The sequence below is a fragment of the Culex pipiens genome, chromosome 2 (genome assembly GCF_016801865.2).
Source record: "Culex pipiens pallens isolate TS chromosome 2, TS_CPP_V2, whole genome shotgun sequence".
In the NCBI taxonomy this organism is placed as follows: domain Eukaryota; kingdom Metazoa; phylum Arthropoda; class Insecta; order Diptera; family Culicidae; genus Culex; species Culex pipiens.
Window position 1 is genome coordinate 180,313,645 of NC_068938.1, and position 18,784 is coordinate 180,332,428.

Consider the following 18,784-nt stretch of genomic DNA (forward strand, 5'->3'; position numbering starts at 1 on the left):
CACCTTTGTTTACCGATCGCAAAAACAGTCATTAATCGTCACTCTTTTTCTTGCTCTTCTTCCAGGAAATGAACGAATCGTGACGGGAACAACCACGAAGCAAAAGGAAATCAAAAGCGTCAAGTGTCATCGCGGATGAGAGTTTCGCGCGCGCGATGAGTGATGAGTGAAGTGATTCTCGATAGAGAAATGAGTGATTGAGTGCGATCCTGCTGTGATTTGGGGTGTGACAACAACAAGAAGCATGAAGCAACGCGGCAAAGGAAGAACAGCGGTGAACCTGTCGGCGGTGTGAAGAAGCAAAACGGAAGAAGTGGGGCTTTGGGGAACCTGTCAGCATTTGTGGGACACGCAGCTTTGACGCGTGCTACCACAAGTCCCAGTCGGACGTCTGTATGGATGCGGGAGGTCTGCCAGTATTTCCGGGTGCCAATCAGGCCAATCACCTGAACAGTCTCCACCTGCAGCAGCAACAACAGCAAGCTCAGCAACACCATCTGCAGCAGCAGCAACACCAGCAGAACCAACAGCTGAGCCTGCAGCAGCAACAGCAAATGCAGCTGATCAACAGCCAGCATCTGCATCTACAGCAACAGCAGCAGGTTCAGCAACAACAGCAAGGCGAACTCATCCCGGCGAAGCGGCAAGCCGTGTTTGACAGGTTAAAGCGAAGGATCGAAACTTACAGACGGAGACAGACGGACTGTACGCCGCGGTTTGAGCAGACGTTCAACGCGGTTTGTGAACAGCAGGGCAACGAAACCAGTGCACTGCAGAAGAAACTGTTTGACGCGAAGAATAAGAGGAAGAAGGCCGAGAAGAAGCAGTCGGAGCTGCCGACGCAGCAGGCGAGTCAGCAGACGACGATCGCTGGGAATCTGCAGAGCAGTGTTCATGTGGTGAGTAGCAATCAATCCGGATCGGGTTCCCGGATACCTTCAAAATCTATCTAAATCAATCTCAAGTCATGCCGACGTTATCCGATCAAACATGGCCCCTCCAGAACAGGTTCCCAGTGGCCTCCAGCGGACATTACCAAAGTATTCAAGAAATTCTATCATGCGGCGTGTCAAACTTCATGAAATTGAAAATTATGATCATCTAGAATCATGCAACCGTTCTCCGGCCTTGTTATCAACAAAATAGGTCGTTCACTGAATTGTATTGATGTTTCGATTAAAATTCTCCAAAGAGCCTTGCCAACCCAAATCAAAGTAGACCACTTCGCTCAAACTTCAAGAACCAACCTAGTCGGGGGGAATTCCCGCCGACTACGATGACGACGACGGCTTCGCCGTCCAGTCCTTCAACCAAGTCACTGACTTCTTCGCCCCGGCGTCGTCGTCGCGGCGCGTAAATAGCCCAACTTTGCTGATTTTTTTTTATGGCCGCGCGTCGGGATTCAACGTCGCGACTGCTTATCGCGCAAAGCAAGTGCGCGAGCAAGTTCCCGCTTGCGCGCGAGTGAGTGAAATTACGCCACGAGGGTTTCTGAGTTTTGTTGATAATTTATTATGTTTTGCGGACCCCACCCGGCCGAAAGCAGTGCGCGCTGTGGAGAGGGATTACAGCTCGACGCACGTTTTTAGGGCGAATTTTGCTGATAAGAGAGGGGCTTTGGGTGAAGTGGTTCAACGAATGGTTTTGTTATGTTATATTTTGGGAAGTTTGATAAAAGGGAATTCGAGTTAAAAGTTTATCAAATTAGCAAAATTGTTATACTATTTATAACATGTTTACAATCAAACCCCGATGGTTTGACACCAACTGTTGTCAAACGAACGGGGTCACTTTTTAGTTTGACACCCGTTTTACACGGAGCTCACACAAACAACCAAACGCTTGTTTTGATAGTGTGCGTGAGCGTCGTGTAAAAAGTGACAGTTCGTCACCAACCAACGGGGTACAAACTAAAAAAGTGTCAAACAAAAAAGTTAACCCACCCGGGGTTAAGTGTAATTATGGAAATTGTTTTGCATTAAAATAAACGCAAAAATTATCTTTTTTTTAATTTACAATAAATATTTTACTGTTGATTTTACAATTTTGAAATGATATTTTTTGTTTGCTGATTTTTTTTTACAATTTTAAAAAGGAGATTGAATCGAATCTAATTTAATCTAGTCTAATCTAATCTAATCTTATCTAATATGTACTCTTCAAACCCTAGCACAGCCAATCTTCCGAAGGGATCCTGGAGAAAGCCTTAGGTTAGGGTAGAGTAGTCATCAATGAGACACGGGGAACAATGATAAAATGGCTCTCACAAGTCGTAGTTTCAACCAATCAGGCTCATATTTGGGGGAAAGGTGTGTCTACTGGATACACGTCTGCCATATTAGTGGCTTTGGTTATGGACGCTCCCTTGAAAAGTTATTCATAAATGTTTGATTCTGGGGTGTAAAAGTAAATTATGGACAAAAATTACTTTTTCGCTCGTAGGCTGCCATTTACACCAAAACTAATATTTCTTCAAATTTCTTTCGACGTTCCATAGGGATTAAGTTGGGCTACAATGTCCTTTCATTAGATTTGGTCAAAATTTAGAATATACTCAGAATCCAGGGCTGTCTCATTGTTCCCCACTCATTTCAGCCCATGGGTAACAATGAGACACTTTGATTTTTCTTCAATAAACTTTTCGAAATCGATGGAAATCTTTCAAAACATGAATTAAAAGTGATTTTTGGCATATTTGTAGAGTTTAAACTTCATTAAACCAAAAATACAAAGTTATTTGGTATTAATATATGGATTTTACAAAATTGAAATACTTTTTAGTGTAACTTTTGTTATTAAAAGTTTCATGTTGGCAAAATTGCTCTAAAATGTTCAAGGCAAGTCACCTGCAATGGAACAATACAAAAACATGATGTTTTGCTAGAAAAATGTTGATTTTCGTAGAGTGTCTCATTGTTACCCACCTGTCTCATTGTTCCTGCCAAGTGCGTCTACAATGAGACAGTTGAATAACTCTGGCTGTAGATGTCGGATCGATCTCATATTTTTGTCAATGTTAGAACACATTAAAAGAATGATAATGCAACTAAAAGCTCATTAAAACATGCTGATGAAAAAATTAGAAAAATCGTTGAAAGTTGAAAACCAAAAGTGTCTCATTGATGACTACCCTACCCTACCTCACACCTAGCCTTAATCTTGTCATTTATTAGTGCGCATTTGTAGTACGCCATTGGATTAGAATGCATTGAAACATCAGAAACGTTAAAGCGGCCAGGCCTACTGCGTAAAGTTTACGGCAAAAATGATTCGTTGAAGTGGGTTGAGTTTGAGTACGGAGTGTAATTGACAATTTTGAAAGGAAAATTAAGGACACAAACTTTAAATAGCTTTTATTGGTCTCGTTTGCGATTGTTTAACCCTGCTACACTACACACGTTTGAAACGTATGGATTTCCTCTAAAAAAAAAGACTTAATTTAAAATAAAAATCAAATTTGCTTTTCGAAAAAAGTATATTTATTATAAGTTTAGATACAACAAATTTCAAATAATTTTAAGAATGATTAACATTTTTAACGGTTTTCACATTTCTTCACTTTTTTCTGACAAAACAAGTAAGAAAAGTATAAATTTTATTATTAAGGTTTTGTTCCTCAGGTTTAATCAAAGTCGGGGGTCTTAAATATAAAATTACCTAATTTTCTAAATTTAGGCCCAATTTTTTTAAATTTTGCATCCTCAAGTAGAAATCACGAAATATGTACTGAAAATATTTTTTTTTTTTTTGCAATATCGTTACTAAACGAAGCGAAATTGTGTATTCCTTTTCATTTTTTTTTTAATTTTCAAAATTTGCAATATGGATTTCAAACGAAATGAAATTTTACATGCTTTTCTAATTCAATTCTGTTTTTTTTTTCGAAAATATTTAAATTTTCTAAATATGCGTAACGAACGGAGCCAAATTTTGCATGTTTCAAACATACATTAAAATTTTGTTAGCTTTTTATACAATTTTGCACCGCATTTAAAAAAATAACACTGTAATAAAGTGAAAATGCAATCAAAATATCACTTCGTTTGATACCCCCCAAGTAACATTTTTAAACCAACTAGCCACCATCAAGTTTCATTGAGGTTTTATTGTAGCATCTTGATTGCTTAATAGTTTTATTTGGGCATTCACCGCAACCAACAAGCAAGAGCTAATTAATAGGTTCTAACAGGGTTTTATGCCTCGGACATAAAACCGGGTGGAAATAAAAGCCGACTGGCTTTCAAAAAGGTTTTATGAAAGTTTTTTTGAAAACCAGATGGCAATGCCATGCCAAACGGTTTTATCGCATGCTTTGTTAAAACCTAGGGTGTTGTAGCTGTCAAGTGCCATTAGGCATGTAAAAAGCTCACTTAAAACCATAAGCTCCTAAAAGAGCATTTATCGCGGCCAAATAGCAGTGCATAAATATGGCGCTAAACGCGTGCTCTGATTGAATATAATTGACCGCCATCTTGATTGAAAAATAGAAAACTGAAAAATTTGGTTTAAATTTGATGAAAACACACATTTATGCCGAATTTCTGGTATGATTAATATAGCGATAGATGTTTAAAAATATTTTGAACATTTTTTCAAAGAATTACAATAAAATATTTTTTAACATTAAACACTATGATTACAAAATATTGATTTTTGATGAAGCGAGTTGATTTTTTTTGGCTCCCTACATTTATCAATAAAATTTCAACCGCAGCTGAATTTAAGCCATCAATTGCGAGAAATAAGCTTTCAAATTATTTGGATTACCTCTTATATCTATTATTTATCATCGCCATTTTTGACAACCATCTCCATAATTTCATTTAGCAAGACGAAAACTTATTTTTGCCAAAATAAAACCTATTTGGCATAAGACGTTCGAAGTCGTATGAAATGTCATTTTTCCATAACTCCTGACTAGGTTTTAACAAAGGTTTTATCAAGGCTTTGAGGATGTTGTTAGGATTGAGTTGTAGCGCCTTGAACTCCTATGTAGGTTTTATAAATAGGCCGTAACAACCTTTTGCGGAGGTCCTTTTGGGTTTTAAGTGGGGTTTATCAAGGTTCTGGGGAGTTTGTTACGACTAAGGGGTTTTAATGTTGGTTTTGGCTGATAGGTTTTATAGCGGTTGTGACAGCTTTGATAAAGCCTAAAATGTTACTTGGGCCATATAGCAAATTTTGAAAATCTGAGCATTTTCGAAAAATACGGTATTTTGTGAAAATTTTAGTATTTTGCAAAACGAACTCTCAAATCAAATCAAATTATTAGCTCTACAGCATTGCCTTGGCGTTTTCGATTGTGAGATTCCTACTCGAAACTAGGTGTCCGAAGGCTTGATTGTTGAGGCAATTGCAAAACTCTTTTTACACCTACACAGAAAAAATCAATTCCCGTAATCGTGAATTAACTTCACGAATGTGAGATCCACGAAGGAATTTATTCATGAGTATGGTGCATTTGCACCATAAACGTGAATATATTCCTTCGTGGTTCTCATAATCGTGAACTGACTTCACGGTTTCGAGAATTGATTTTTTTCTGTGTAAGCTTCCATCCACCCCGGGATTCGAACTGACGACCTTAGTCCAACTGCCTACCAGCGACTCCACCAGACAGGACTCAGGGAGACGACTACTACACCTGGACTGAGCTAACGACCTAACCTCTAGGCTAGACCGGGGCCAACATTTACTTCCCTGTCCGCCGGAAGGCGTGGTCAGACAAATCGTCGTCTCGAAATGTAGCTTTTTTATAACCACATCACAAATTTTAAAATTTGATTTTTTTTGAAAAATACGGCATTTTGTGAAAATTTAAGTCTTTAACAAAACAAAAACTCTAATGAAGTGAAAATGCATGCAGAATTCTGCTTCGTTTGACACCCATATTGCAAATTATGAAATTTTGAGTACTTTCAAAAAATACGGTATTTTGTGAATAACTTTTAATGCATATTTATCTTTGCCACAATAAAAAAAATTAAGTGAAAGCATTACAAATTAACATGATATGGTTGAATTAAGTTGATTTTAGAACGATTTTGAAAATGAGTTTTCGTCCATTATCTGCGATAAGATTATCGCCGATAAAACTTTCGAAATAACGATAACGATATATTATCGTATATATTACCCAAAAACACTTTATCAACATTTTACAAGAGAAATTTTCGGTTTTAGAATTCAATTATGCATCTACATTTTACTGCAATTATTTTTTGTGAACAGTCCTAATCATAACCTTCAACTTTGCTTAAAACACCTTCTCGAATATCGAATGTTTTCATAGCACTTTACTATGGACAGCCCCCAAATTTGTGTGAATAGTGAAAAATGGAGAAAAACATTTCCAAGTGAAGCAAACAATTCTCGATACTAAACCTGATATTTTCCAGCTCAAAAAGCCCACTGTCAATATTGTTGACCAGCCAGAGTCTATCTTTGGCAGCATCCCCTAACATTCGAAACCTGGCTCAATTCCAGCAAACAAAACCTTCCCGTTTAATCGATTCCCCGCCATCGAGTCACTGACGTCAAAAACAATCCTTCCCTTCTCCAAAAGTTGAACCAATTTCAGAATCGGTCCGTTTCTTGCGATTACATCTCGAGCCAATTCAGATCAACAGCGGCTGACAAACTTTCGTCAAATTTTGGCTCAAAATCCTGGGCTGCCTGAATGGTGCTGGATCTTTACCAGCGACCTGTTTGTTTCCCGGGTCTAACTGAATTTCACCTTTGCCGGCTCAGTCAGGTGTGTATGTGCGATTGGCAAACGAACACGCTTGAATGTCTGAGGTGAGATTGCTGCCTCACAGACAAGTGGATCAATCTTGATTGTTTAGAGTAAATGACATTGAAATTGAATTAAGAAAGTGTTATTTTCAATCTTGAAAAAGAAACTTGAAATTTGACAGAAAATAAAATTTTTCGTCATCCAGTTGTCTGTGGCTTTCCTTCGAAAACGCTCGCCAAGAAAAAAGAGACCGAAAACCTCTGGCGAATGACGTCAATGATGGAATCACCCCCTTCCTGCTTCTTCCTAGTCTTTCCCCATCATAAGCTTCCCTTATCTTCCCCTAACACACACACACACACCGTCTCCGTTTGGAAATTCTTGGGAAAACTCGGGAAAACTCAGCCCCAAGTGGAAGTGAGGAAGTGGAACTTCGCCATTGAGCGAGAGAGAGAGAGAGAGTGCGAGTTTCCCCAAGAATAGCGATTATTAATTTGTGTCTTGCGTGGAGCTATTTTAAAATCGGGGTACGTGTATGTTGTGTACTCTGTTGTCGTCGAGGAAGAAGAATAAGATGTGGAAAGTGGCAACAAATTGTGTGTTTATGTTTAGAGTTTTTTCCTTTTAAAGTGCCGGTATTTTCCGGTTAAGGTAGGAAAAATCCTAGAAAATTTGCGGAAACATGAGAGTGGTTTTAAAAATAACGGAATGGTTCAAGGTTGTGTTGTGGTTAAGGCTTTAAAGGTCAATCCTTTGGTAAGGAATGAGGGAGTTGTTGATTGGCATGCATATTTTTAGATAAAATCGACGGAAACTTTTCTAATAGTTTCAAAAAAAAAATGATTTTATTTGTATTTTTTGATTTGGCTCAAATTTTCTGGGGACCTTCCCTATGACCAAAGAAGCTATTTTGTATCATTGGTTCACCCATACATGTCTCCATACAATTTTGGCTGCTGTCCATACAAAAATGGTACGTAAATATTCAAACAGCTGTAACTTTTGAGTGAATTTGCTGATCAATTTGGTGTCTTCGGCAAAGTTGTAGGAATTGTTGAGGACTATTGAGAAAAAAATAGGTACACGGAAAAACATTGCGGATTTTTGATCAACTTTGTTTTCACAAAAACACAATTTCCCAAAATGCGTATTTTTTTGATTTTCGAGATTTTTGTATATGTTTTAGAGAACAAAAATCCGCAACTTTTGAGTCATAGAGAAAATTGGTCGAAAAATCTGCCGCCGAGCTATAATTTTTTGAAAAAATAGTGATTTTTGGAAAAAATCGAAATTTTATGCTAAAAAAAATTTGACGTAATTTTTTAATGTAAAATTGAATTTCCAATCGAAAAGTACTCTACAGATTTTTTGATAAAGGGCTTTGTTTTCAAGATATACCAAAAATTAGATTTTAGCGAAATATTTGCATTTTTTTAATTTTTAAAAATAGTGACCATGAGTGACCATTCCTAAAAATATTTTTTTCGAAAAGTTCAGAAATTTTGCTATGAAATTGTCTAAGAGACATTGAAGATTGGACCTCTGATTGCTGAGATATAGCGGCTTAAAGAAAAAGGAAATCTAAGTTTTCTAAGTTACAGGGTGGCCACTCAAGTCGGGAAATCGGGAAAGTCGGGAAAAAGTCGGGAATTTTGAGCATACTTGATTGAAAATTATTTTTAAACTCTTGAATAATTTTGTAATATTTTGTAAAATATTCAAATTGAATTCACTCATTTCTGCTTTAGTAACTTACTTTAAATTTAAGGTTTTTTTTTTCACTATTTCAATATATTTGAGTATAGAAAAGCTGTTAAAGGCATTCAAAATCTTAATGAATATTGGAGCCTTTGACACAGATTTTCATAATATATTTTATGAATCAAATGATCGCTTTAATTTTTGTTCATCAAACAAGAGGTAAAGTTAATGAAAAACTAATATAAAAATAGAGCCTAATGGCCGGCTTAGAATTATGATTCTATTTCATTTTGTCACATAATTGGATATTTGGTAACAGATTCCAACTTGAGTTTGTCAATGCTTTTTTTGGTGAATATTTTTAAATGTTCAACTAAATTTATTCAGTAATTAAAAATATTTTTTTTTTTCAAAAGTTGCCCTTGAACTTTTTTTTGTGAGTATGGGTAAATAGATAAAGCTTGATTTTCAGTTTTCGGAAAACTTAAATATCGAATAAAATCCAAAATTGAAAAACTTTTTTACGTTTTGGAAACATAAAGAAAATATTGAAATTGCAAAATATATAATCCAAGAAATTTTTAGTTATTGCAAAATTGTTTAAAAAAAATGTTTCTTCAATTATTTTGCTTAAAATAAGTGGGAAAACATAAAATCATATCAAACTTAATTTTCATTGAAAAAAAAACAGTTAAATACTGACCACTAGATAAATTAAAATTGATTAGAAAATTTAATATCAAAAATTACAAAATTAAAAAGGGAACTTGTCAAAAACATTTTTTTTGAATTCCTTGACATTTTTCTAAATCCTTTGAATAAATAATAACAGCAGTTATGTTGCAATGATTCTTTGATTTAAAATGATGATGCAGTTTTGAAAAAATAGGAACGCTATTTTAAGTTCAGTTATCTTTAACTTTTTGTCACTTTCAGTTGAAACGAAGTATCAAAAACTATAAGTTTGTCAATTTAAAAAATAACATGGAAGTTATAAGTATTGTTAAACTTTCGAATATTTTTTTCAAAGACTAATTGTTTGTGTTTCTACTCTGAATCATAATAGTAAAATTCCATTTTTGAAGTGTTTGTTTTATTTATTGTTTAGTTTTTGTATTTACAAAAAATGCCTATATCCGGATTTTTTTAAAATACATTGTGATTTTTTTTTCGCTGGTTAATATTGACTGTTCTTATAGAAAGTTTTTTTTTTCGAAATCATTCTTTAGATAAGAAATGCCTATTATTTGAGCATTCTGGAAAAGTCTGGAAAAAAGTCGGGAAAAAGTCGGGAATTTGAAAATGGATTTTGAGTGGTCGCCCTGCAGTCTAAATCTCACTCAAACAACCCACCCTTTTCTAATGTCGATATCGATTTCCATATAGCATTTCAAATGGGCGTAATATTCAATGTTTGGACCTTTTAAAATGTTAGTCTTGGTTTATTTTTTTCAAAATATTTTTTTTCGAAAAGATCGGAATAATTTCACGAATGTTTCATGTTTTAACATTGAAAATCGGACCATTAGTTGCGGAGATATCGACATTAGAAAATGGCGGGTTGTTTTGGTGAGACTTAGAAAACTTCAATTTTTATGTTTCTTTTTCTTTAAACCGCTGTATCTCAGCAACCCGAGGTCCAATCTTCAATGTTTCCTAGACAATTTCTTAGAAAATTTTCTGAACTTTTCAAAAAAAAATATTTTTAGAAATGATCACTCATGGTTACTATTTTAAAAAAAAACTGCAAATATTTCGTTAAAATCAAACATTCGGTGGCTATATCTTCAAAACAGAGCCCTTTATCAAAAAATTTGTAAAGTACTTTTCGATTGGAAATTCAATTTTACATAAAAAATTACGTCAAATTTGTTTTTGCATAAAAATTCGATTTTTTTTGAAAAAAACACTATTTTTCAAAAATTTATAACTTGGTGCAGATTTTTGACCGTGTTTCTCTATGGCTCAAAAGTTGTGGGTTTTTGTCCTCTAAAACATATAAAAAAATCTCGAAAATCAAAAAATATGTATTTTGGGAAAAAAGCTGATTATAAAAACTGCATTTTTTCCGTGTACCTATTTTTTCTCAATAGTCCTCAACAATACCTACAACTTTGTCGAAGACACCAAATTAGCATTAGCATTAGCATTTGGAGGACGCCCCACCACCGGAAGGCTCCCCAACGCTTATCCCACTGTTTGGTCTGGTTGTGTTAGACCCTCATCCGGAACAATAATCCAACACGGGAGATACCATGTCTTCATCTTTTGATGAGTGTGTAATACAGCCCAGGGAATAACTTTGCCGAAGACACCAAATTGATCAGAAAATTCACTCAAAAGTTACAGCTGTTTGAATTGTCAAAATTGTATGGAGACTTGTTTGTGTGAACCAATGACACAAAGTAGCTTCTTTGGTCATAGGGCAGGTCCCCACAAAGTTTGAGCCAAGCCAAAAAATACAAAGACCGAGCCACGTAGCCCAGTGGTAACGCTTCCGCCTCGAAAGCGGTAGATCGGGGTTCAAATCCCGGCTCGGACCAACAAAACTGGTGAATTTTTCCCTTCTGGAATCGATTGCTTAGTAAAGGGAAGGTAGTGTATCGTCACAAACTTGACCTTATCACGACACCTTAGGGAGGCGACCTATGGAATGTTAACATTTACCTTAACATGTTAACATTGAGTTGAGAATGAAACTGCCGCTGAATCTGCTTTGTAAATGCCGGCCCCGATACTCTTCAATGGTGTTCCCCTCAGGAATTGGGAAAGATTTACTTTACTTACAAAAAATACAATAAATAAAAATGATTGAAATCGGTCGATTTCGCAGAGAGTTGGTAAGGTAGAATCGAGTTGATATCTAGATAGAACATTTTTTTTAATAAGAGTTTGAAAATGGTGCTTTTTCTTCACTATACTGCCAATAACTCCCTTTAGATTTAAACAATTGGAATGCCTTCACCCTTCATTTTGTTGCATTTTTAAAGCCTTTTCAGATGCATTTTGAATTTTTTCGAGAGTCCGATCGTAAACAACCTTGCAAAATTGGCTTCCTTCGACACGCACTAACTGTCCATAATTGCAAAATTGTCCAATATAAAATTTTAAAATGTTTGAGTTATTTATCACGAATTGCTTCTTATATCATAAACATTCTAAATAGAAAATGAAGTTAGATTAGATTTTTTGTTCTATGGATTCACAAAAAAAAATCAGGTTAGATGTAGAAAAATTGTCAAATAAGCATAAAATATTCGCAATTATGTCCGATAGCTTGCAATATTAAAAAGTGGAATAGCCGGAATAACTTCAGTTTCGGTTTTCTCATTAATAGAATGAAATAGAATTACTGGAATAGAGCACTTTAATTTTTAGAAGTTTTTTTTATTGGTTTGATTCAGACTTATTTAAGGAAACAATCCTGAGGCGACGTCGATAATATCATCGTTGACGACATTGGATTTTGGGAAAAACTATTTTTGAGCATTGACCATTGATATTGTTGTTGTTGTTTATTCATTTATTTCAAAAAATAATATGAAAATTGTTACCTGTGTACCTTTTGGTTTTTTTTACTTCATATATTTGTCAGTTATATTTTTTTAAGATTTTGAATTTAAAATTGGGAAGGTATTACATGTTAAGGGGTTTCAGTAATAAATTTTAACTAAACACAAAACAAAACCAAAATCTTATCTCAGCCCAGCAACCGACTCCAAGCTTTCGGAAAGTTCATTCAACAGCGAGTCCAAACTGTCTGCCTTCCCTGCCGCCCTGAACTACCGATCCGACGACGACCAGCAAGGGTACAATTACGACGCGGGGTTGTTGCTTCACAGTCATCTCTCGGGGTTTTTTTTTGCTGTTAGATTTTTTTTCTACTCTCCTCTTTTTCATGCCTGGTTGGTTTGGTTAAAGTTGTAAAAAAAAGCTCGCTGTTACTCGCCGAGGTTGTGCCTGTGCGCGCGAGGGCTTTTTTCTTTCTCAATTTCAAAAAGTCATAAAACTTTACACTTGGTTTTTGCTTTTTTCCCCGGCCCTCCGTTTGCTGTGAGGTTGCTTTATGAGACAGTTATTCCTGGGACGGAGGGGTCAATCTGTTCAAGTATGATTCAACCTGATGAAATATATTTTTGTTGTTAAAGGTTTCCAAACACTTTTTTCTACGTTTCAGGTGCTCGATAATAGATGGCGGTAGCTTCAACCATATCAATTGCATGCAACAAAAACGAGTTTCATGCAAGTTTCTTTTGAAGCAGGTGTAAAAATTCAAAAATAAGGTTATGAACTACCTAAAACGAGAGTGGGAGAGGTCATATCGTAATCCGTCAAGTGCCGGCTGTCGAAATCAATTTTCAATTTTCACGTCTGGTGAACATTACCGCGTGATGGTCGCAATTTGGAGTGAGCTTTTCGGGCCAAAAATGCACACGTACACGTGCGTGCACACATACTTATTTAGCCATCAACCAAGGGGATCCCAGGTTGATGTTCGCACACACACACAAATTGAGTGTCCGGAATTTCGCTCCGGTGCCAGATTTAAATTTAAATCCAGCTTGCCGCGGATTAAGCCGGCATGATAAATTAATTTGCAAAACGGTGCAAATTGACGGTGACGAAATGTTTGGGGCGGTTGAAGAAGGTTGAAGGTCGCCGGGAACAAGTTTTTGGAGAAGGGGACGGCATTTTTTTTTCTCGGTGCAATCTGCACAATCGTTGTCACCTGCTCTGGACGGAACAAAATAGCAGAAAAAGACGACCATGGCGACACGCGAATTGCACCTGTGGTCTAGTGGTGGTCATAAAGTGGGGTTTGCTTTTTGAAACTAGCGACTGGAATCACGTGGTCATCGCTGTTGGTGGTTGGGTTGACACTAAAAAAGTTTCTAAAAGACATTGAAAATATTTCATAAATATGGTTTCAGAATCTTAAAGTTTGATAAAATAAATGTACGCAAATTAAAATAAAAATTACATTTTTTTTTCTCAGTGTATCGAAACCATCTGCTAAGCGCAAGTTTGGGTTTGACCGAAAAGTTCAGACAGACGGGAAGAAGCTCATAAAACTGGCGTGGAACTGGTTCAGAGTGTGGTGACTTTGCCTGTTTTGTCTGCTTCCTGTTTGTTTGACTTCGATTGTCGCAGTACAAGCTTATGTAAAAGATTATTTTCTAAAGTAAAAAATAATTAAAAAATAAACCACAAGCCATGGTATCAGCACTTGAAAGAAAAAAATGGGTTTGCCCTGCCCAGTTGTTTGCTTTCATAAAATCTAACTTTTGAATATTTGTTCGCCGATAAAAAAATCTTTTTACGGTATTGTACATTTGAATTTTCCAAAAATTCAAAACATGCTAAATATGATTTTAGATGCAGAAAATGCATTTTATAGTTTTCAGTTGATTCGACTTCTATTTCCATTAAAATTTTGAAGTTTTTCGAATTTCTTTTTGCCGCATGATTTTTCGGATCGATTTTGAAAGGCAGGTGACGTCAACTTTGAAAAAATATTTGCAGCGAATTAAGTTTCTAAGTATGAATAAATTAAATAAATTACAAAAAAGACAGTATTTTTCGATAATACTAAAACTATTATAATTCGCAATGCAGGTATCTAACGAAGCAACATTTTCAATGCATTTTAAGTGTATTCGAGGGTTTTTTTTTTGCAAGATATTTAAATTTTCACAATGACCAATGTTTTTTCTCGATAAAACTAAAATTTTATAATTAGAAATATTGGTATGGGACCATCCACAAACCACGTGGACAATTTTTTGGAAATCTCATACCCCCCCCCCTATCGTGGACAATTTCCATACAAATAAAATCTTTTTTGTATGGAACGTGGACAATCAAAATTTGCAATATTTTTCGAAACATTAACATTTTTACAAATTGCAATACACTGCCCATGATCGCATAAATGTCCCATATGCATTTTCATCACTTTTGAGTTATTGATGCAGTTTGATTTAAAATCGCGTGCTCTTTCTAAAGAGCCTATAACATCCAGTACTTTGTTCTAGAAATCGGGAGGAAATCCAGTTTTTTCGTGTAAACTTAAGGGGTTACATACATGTACATCAACAAAAAAGTCAGAGGTTGGTGTGAGCACACACTTAATTTTATTTTCAATCTGTTTTCATTGCATTAAAATATACATTTTCATCTATTATCAAAACAAATTTGAAGACATTTGGATGTATCATTGCCGAGATATAGCTAGTTGAAGTTAGCAGTTTCTAAAAACGGGTGCCACGATATCTCAACACTGCCTTGACCAAATCGGCTCAAAATTTTGATGAAGACTCGTTAAACCGGTCCTGTGTGCATGACGAAAGCCGATTTTTAAAAAGTTTATTTAAAAAAAAGATAAACATATTTTTATGTTTTTCATATAAAAAATCGTTAGTTTTTGATTTTTGTATTTTTTTTAAAAGTAAAATTTCAGAATCCGGCTTCGTCATGCACACGGGATATGTCTGAAGAGTCTTCACCTCAAATTTCAGCCAATTTGGTCCATCGCATATCGAGATATCGTGGCACCCGTAAATCAACTCGGTGTTTAGAGAAAAACGCAAACAAAGTTTGACAGTCCGCTTTGCGCATGGTGAAATTTTGAGTTAAAATCGCCTCTAACTCAGTTTATTCATGTAATATCTTCATGAAACTTTCAGGAGTGATTGAAAATCATCTTTTCAGAGGATTCAATAAATTTTCTGAATTATGAAATTTTATGATTTCTTACATGTATGTAACCCCTTAACACGTAGCCTTATGTGTGGGACAAACTTAAAATGCGTTTTTTTTTCAGTTTGCTGTTTTTACATATGGGACATTTATGCGAAAATGGGCAATACAGGTATCAAACAAACTGAAACTTTGCATGTTTGCTCACTTGATAGATTTTTATAAAATACTAAAAAAAAAAACAAAATGCTGTATTTTTTCGAAAATGCTTAATATTTTGGGAACAAACGAAGCGATATTGTGAATGTTTCAAAGTTTCAAGTGTTTTTGTAAAATTTTAAAAAAAATCACAAGCTACAAGTATTTTTTTATATTTATTTTTATTTTTTGGTAATTTGCAATGTATTAAACGAAATGAAATTTGACATAAATATTTACTTAATTTTTGTTTCTTTTGTTAAATCCTCAGAATTTCGCAAATTGCAATTTTGTTGTGGTATTTTGTAAAAATTTGAGTGAATAACAAATGAAACCTCTAATTATGTGAAAATTTATACAAAAATTTCCCATCGTTTGATTGATATCAGTATTGAAAATTGAAAAAATAGCTTTATGCATTTGGCTTCGTTCAATACCCATATTGCGAATTATGATAATTCATGAAATACAATGTTGTTGTTGTATTTTGTGAAAATTTTAGTATTTTAGTGTTGTTAATGTTATAATAATATTCACCCAAATTGTAATTGTAAATTTAAAAAAAAATGACATTTGCGAAAAAATACGCTGTTGCAAATTATATTTTTTTTTTAATTTGAAATTTTGTAAAAAATATAGTATTTTAGAAAAAAATATATAATTAATTGAAATTGTGGGCAACATTTTGCCTCGATTCATACCGATATTGAGAATTATGAAAATTTTCAAATACAAAATTGTTGCGGTATTTTGTGAAAAAAAAGTTTATTACAAACAAGTCTCTAGTAAAGTAAAAATTCATACAAAATTTCATTTCGTTTGATCCGTTTATTATAATTATTGATATTTTGTTAAATTTGATGGTTTCGCAAAAAAATCAAATAAAGTGAAAATTCATACAATTTGGCTTCGTTAAAAACGCATAGGGCAAATTATGAAAATTTATGTATAAAAAAATAATAATAGAAAATTTGACTAGTTTTATAACCACATAGAACATTTTCAAAATTTGATTATTTTCGAAAAAATACAGTATTTTATTGAGTAATTATACTTTCAAACTTACTTTCTTGACAAACTAATAAATTCTTAGTGAACCTTGATAATTTTATCGTTGACGACCTTGCAAATTGTTTTCAATATGTTTTGTATTTCCATCATTTTTTTTTTAATTTGTTAGAAAATATTTTGGCTCCTTCTGATTTTTCGGGCCAATTTTGAGGGGAGGCAACATAAACCTAAAAAAAGTATTAGCAATGGCTTAATTTTTACAAAAAAAAAAACAATAAATTCAACAAACTAAAATATTTGTTTAACTAACGATTTTTTACAAAAAAAAACTCAAACAAAGCGTTATTTTAAATACATTTTTAGACTTTTTGGTACAACAACAAAGCTGTTACAAAATAACTCAATTAGAAATACTCAAATATTTTAAGCTTTTAAAGTTTTTTTTTGTGGTAACTGTTAACTACAGTATATAAAGGAGTAGAACTCAAAATGTTTTATTTTAATTATGTCAGCTCTGTTAAGGCTAAGCGAAGATCAGGACTCTGGCAAAATTGCTGTTTCTGACCCTTACTACTAATTTCCTTTTAACTTATCCATATGATCATTTCATCATAAACTCAACATAGCTTTATCAAATTTTTATTTTTAAATATTACCCAAAAGTTTCGTAAAAACACCAACATTACCAAAAAAAAATCCTTCTCCCCAGCAAAAAGCTCGCCCAACGCGCACCGCCAAAGCAATCTCACAACTCATCGATTGCAAATTTGATTTCGTGAAATCGGGGCGGCCGCCAACGTCGTTGGAAAAAAACTTTTCGCCCAACAAATCCTGTCGTCGCCATCGCCGTTTGCGCTCGTTCATGTGCATGATGACTCGGGCGCTCATTCCGTATTGGGAGCACGTACCAGACGCGCGCGATATATTGAAATGAAAATCCTGATGTTCTGCTGGAAGGCATCCGAGGAAAAAGCTCGAAGCTTGCGCAAAATTGACTGGGGCGTTTAACCCTTGGCTTTTAAGTTGGAAATTGACTTTTTTGAAAATTTTCGCAACAGATGGCAGCACTCCGAATGAGATCGATCGCATGCAACTTAAATCTAATTGCATGCAAGTTAACGGACGCTTGCAAGAGCAACCTCATTCTTGAAAGTTGGGCTGTGTTAAAAGCTCAAACTCTAATTTGCCCGACCCACTTCTCGCAAGCTTTCAAAGGAGCTTTCGCAAAGCGCAAATGTGAAAGTTTTTCCTTTGTGCTGCTGCTGCTCTCCAGAGGGTTGGGCCCGGAAATGGGGTGCCCTCCCACACTCAAAGGAGTGGGCTTGTTGCAATTAGTTGGTGCATTTCCTGGGCGCAAGTTTCCTTCTTGGTGAAGGGCAAATATTTGCGCTCGGTTTTATGGAAATTTTGAGGCGCTCAGGTATTGCATACATTTGGGCGCGTGCAATTGCGTCACTTTTTTTGCAGCCTTAGAAGCTCACACAGAGTTGAAACCGCGAGGAAATAACAGTCTTTAACGCCGGGCTTTGCCTTGAAACTCTGGGGCTAGTTACGGTCGGTACGGTTGAAGCCCAGCCCAGTGGCAAGCTCAAGAGTATCGAGTGTGTGTGCTATCATGATGGAGAACTTCAAACAAAGGGGTGGATTGTTCCACGAACTGGTGTGACAGCAGAGTGTGGAGTTGGGGGTGGAGGTTTATGCACACGTGATATCTGATCTCTCTGGGGGTGGTAATTAGTGTGGATTTTTGCGAAATATGTATGTCAAGTGATGAAATTGGGTGGCTGGCAGAAGTTGAGTTGAGTTTCGATGGAGATGATTTAAAATTTAAAGCTAAATGCCTGCATGAAAACGTTGAATGAAATGTTCTGATACCCGACAATAGATGGCAGCACTCAGTTGTAGTCAAATTGCACTAAAGTTTGGATGCAAGTAGCAAAGAAAAGTCTTCTAACTTGTATGAAAGTTGATGCTTTTCCTTGCCAAGCAAATGGAATCACGTTGATGATTTTTTTCGTGTTTGCGTTGTTTGTTATTAAGTAAATTTATTGTATTAAGGGAAAACGTCCATTAAAATTATACTTATCGTCTAGTTCTAAATTGAGTTCAACCCCTTGAACATCAAACGAATTTTCTAGCACAAAATTAATTAATAGTCTGCTCATTTCGGCAGCAAACTTAAACAAATTCCTTTTCCCGCCATAAAACTTCCCCATACATTTTGCCCAAAACAGAGAAAAAAAAAGATACACTCAAACAAACACTTTCAAACAAGAAAAAACCCGATCCCAACCGATATAAAACGCAATCAAGGGACCCATTGTTCTGTTAAATTCACCCCCTCTCTCGTGCTCTCGCTCACCAACTCTCTCTCCCCATCTTCCCTCTCTTCGTTCTACCCTCGACCCTTAACCGGCAACACTGGCAATAGCAATAATG

General features: G+C 35.3%; 1 protein-coding gene across 2 annotated transcripts in view; it reads left to right on the top strand.

Moving 5' to 3' along the window:
• Positions 1 to 18,784, top strand: part of LOC120420263 (neurogenic protein mastermind) — a 232,366-nt gene that overhangs the window by 77,597 nt on the left and 135,985 nt on the right. For both annotated transcript variants that reach the window (XM_052707597.1, XM_039583259.2), the window contains one exon: positions 66 to 899. In XM_052707597.1, coding sequence (XP_052563557.1) covers positions 396 to 899 — 504 coding nt within the window. In that variant the 5' untranslated portion in view covers positions 66 to 395. The remainder of the gene's footprint in view (positions 1 to 65; positions 900 to 18,784) is intronic.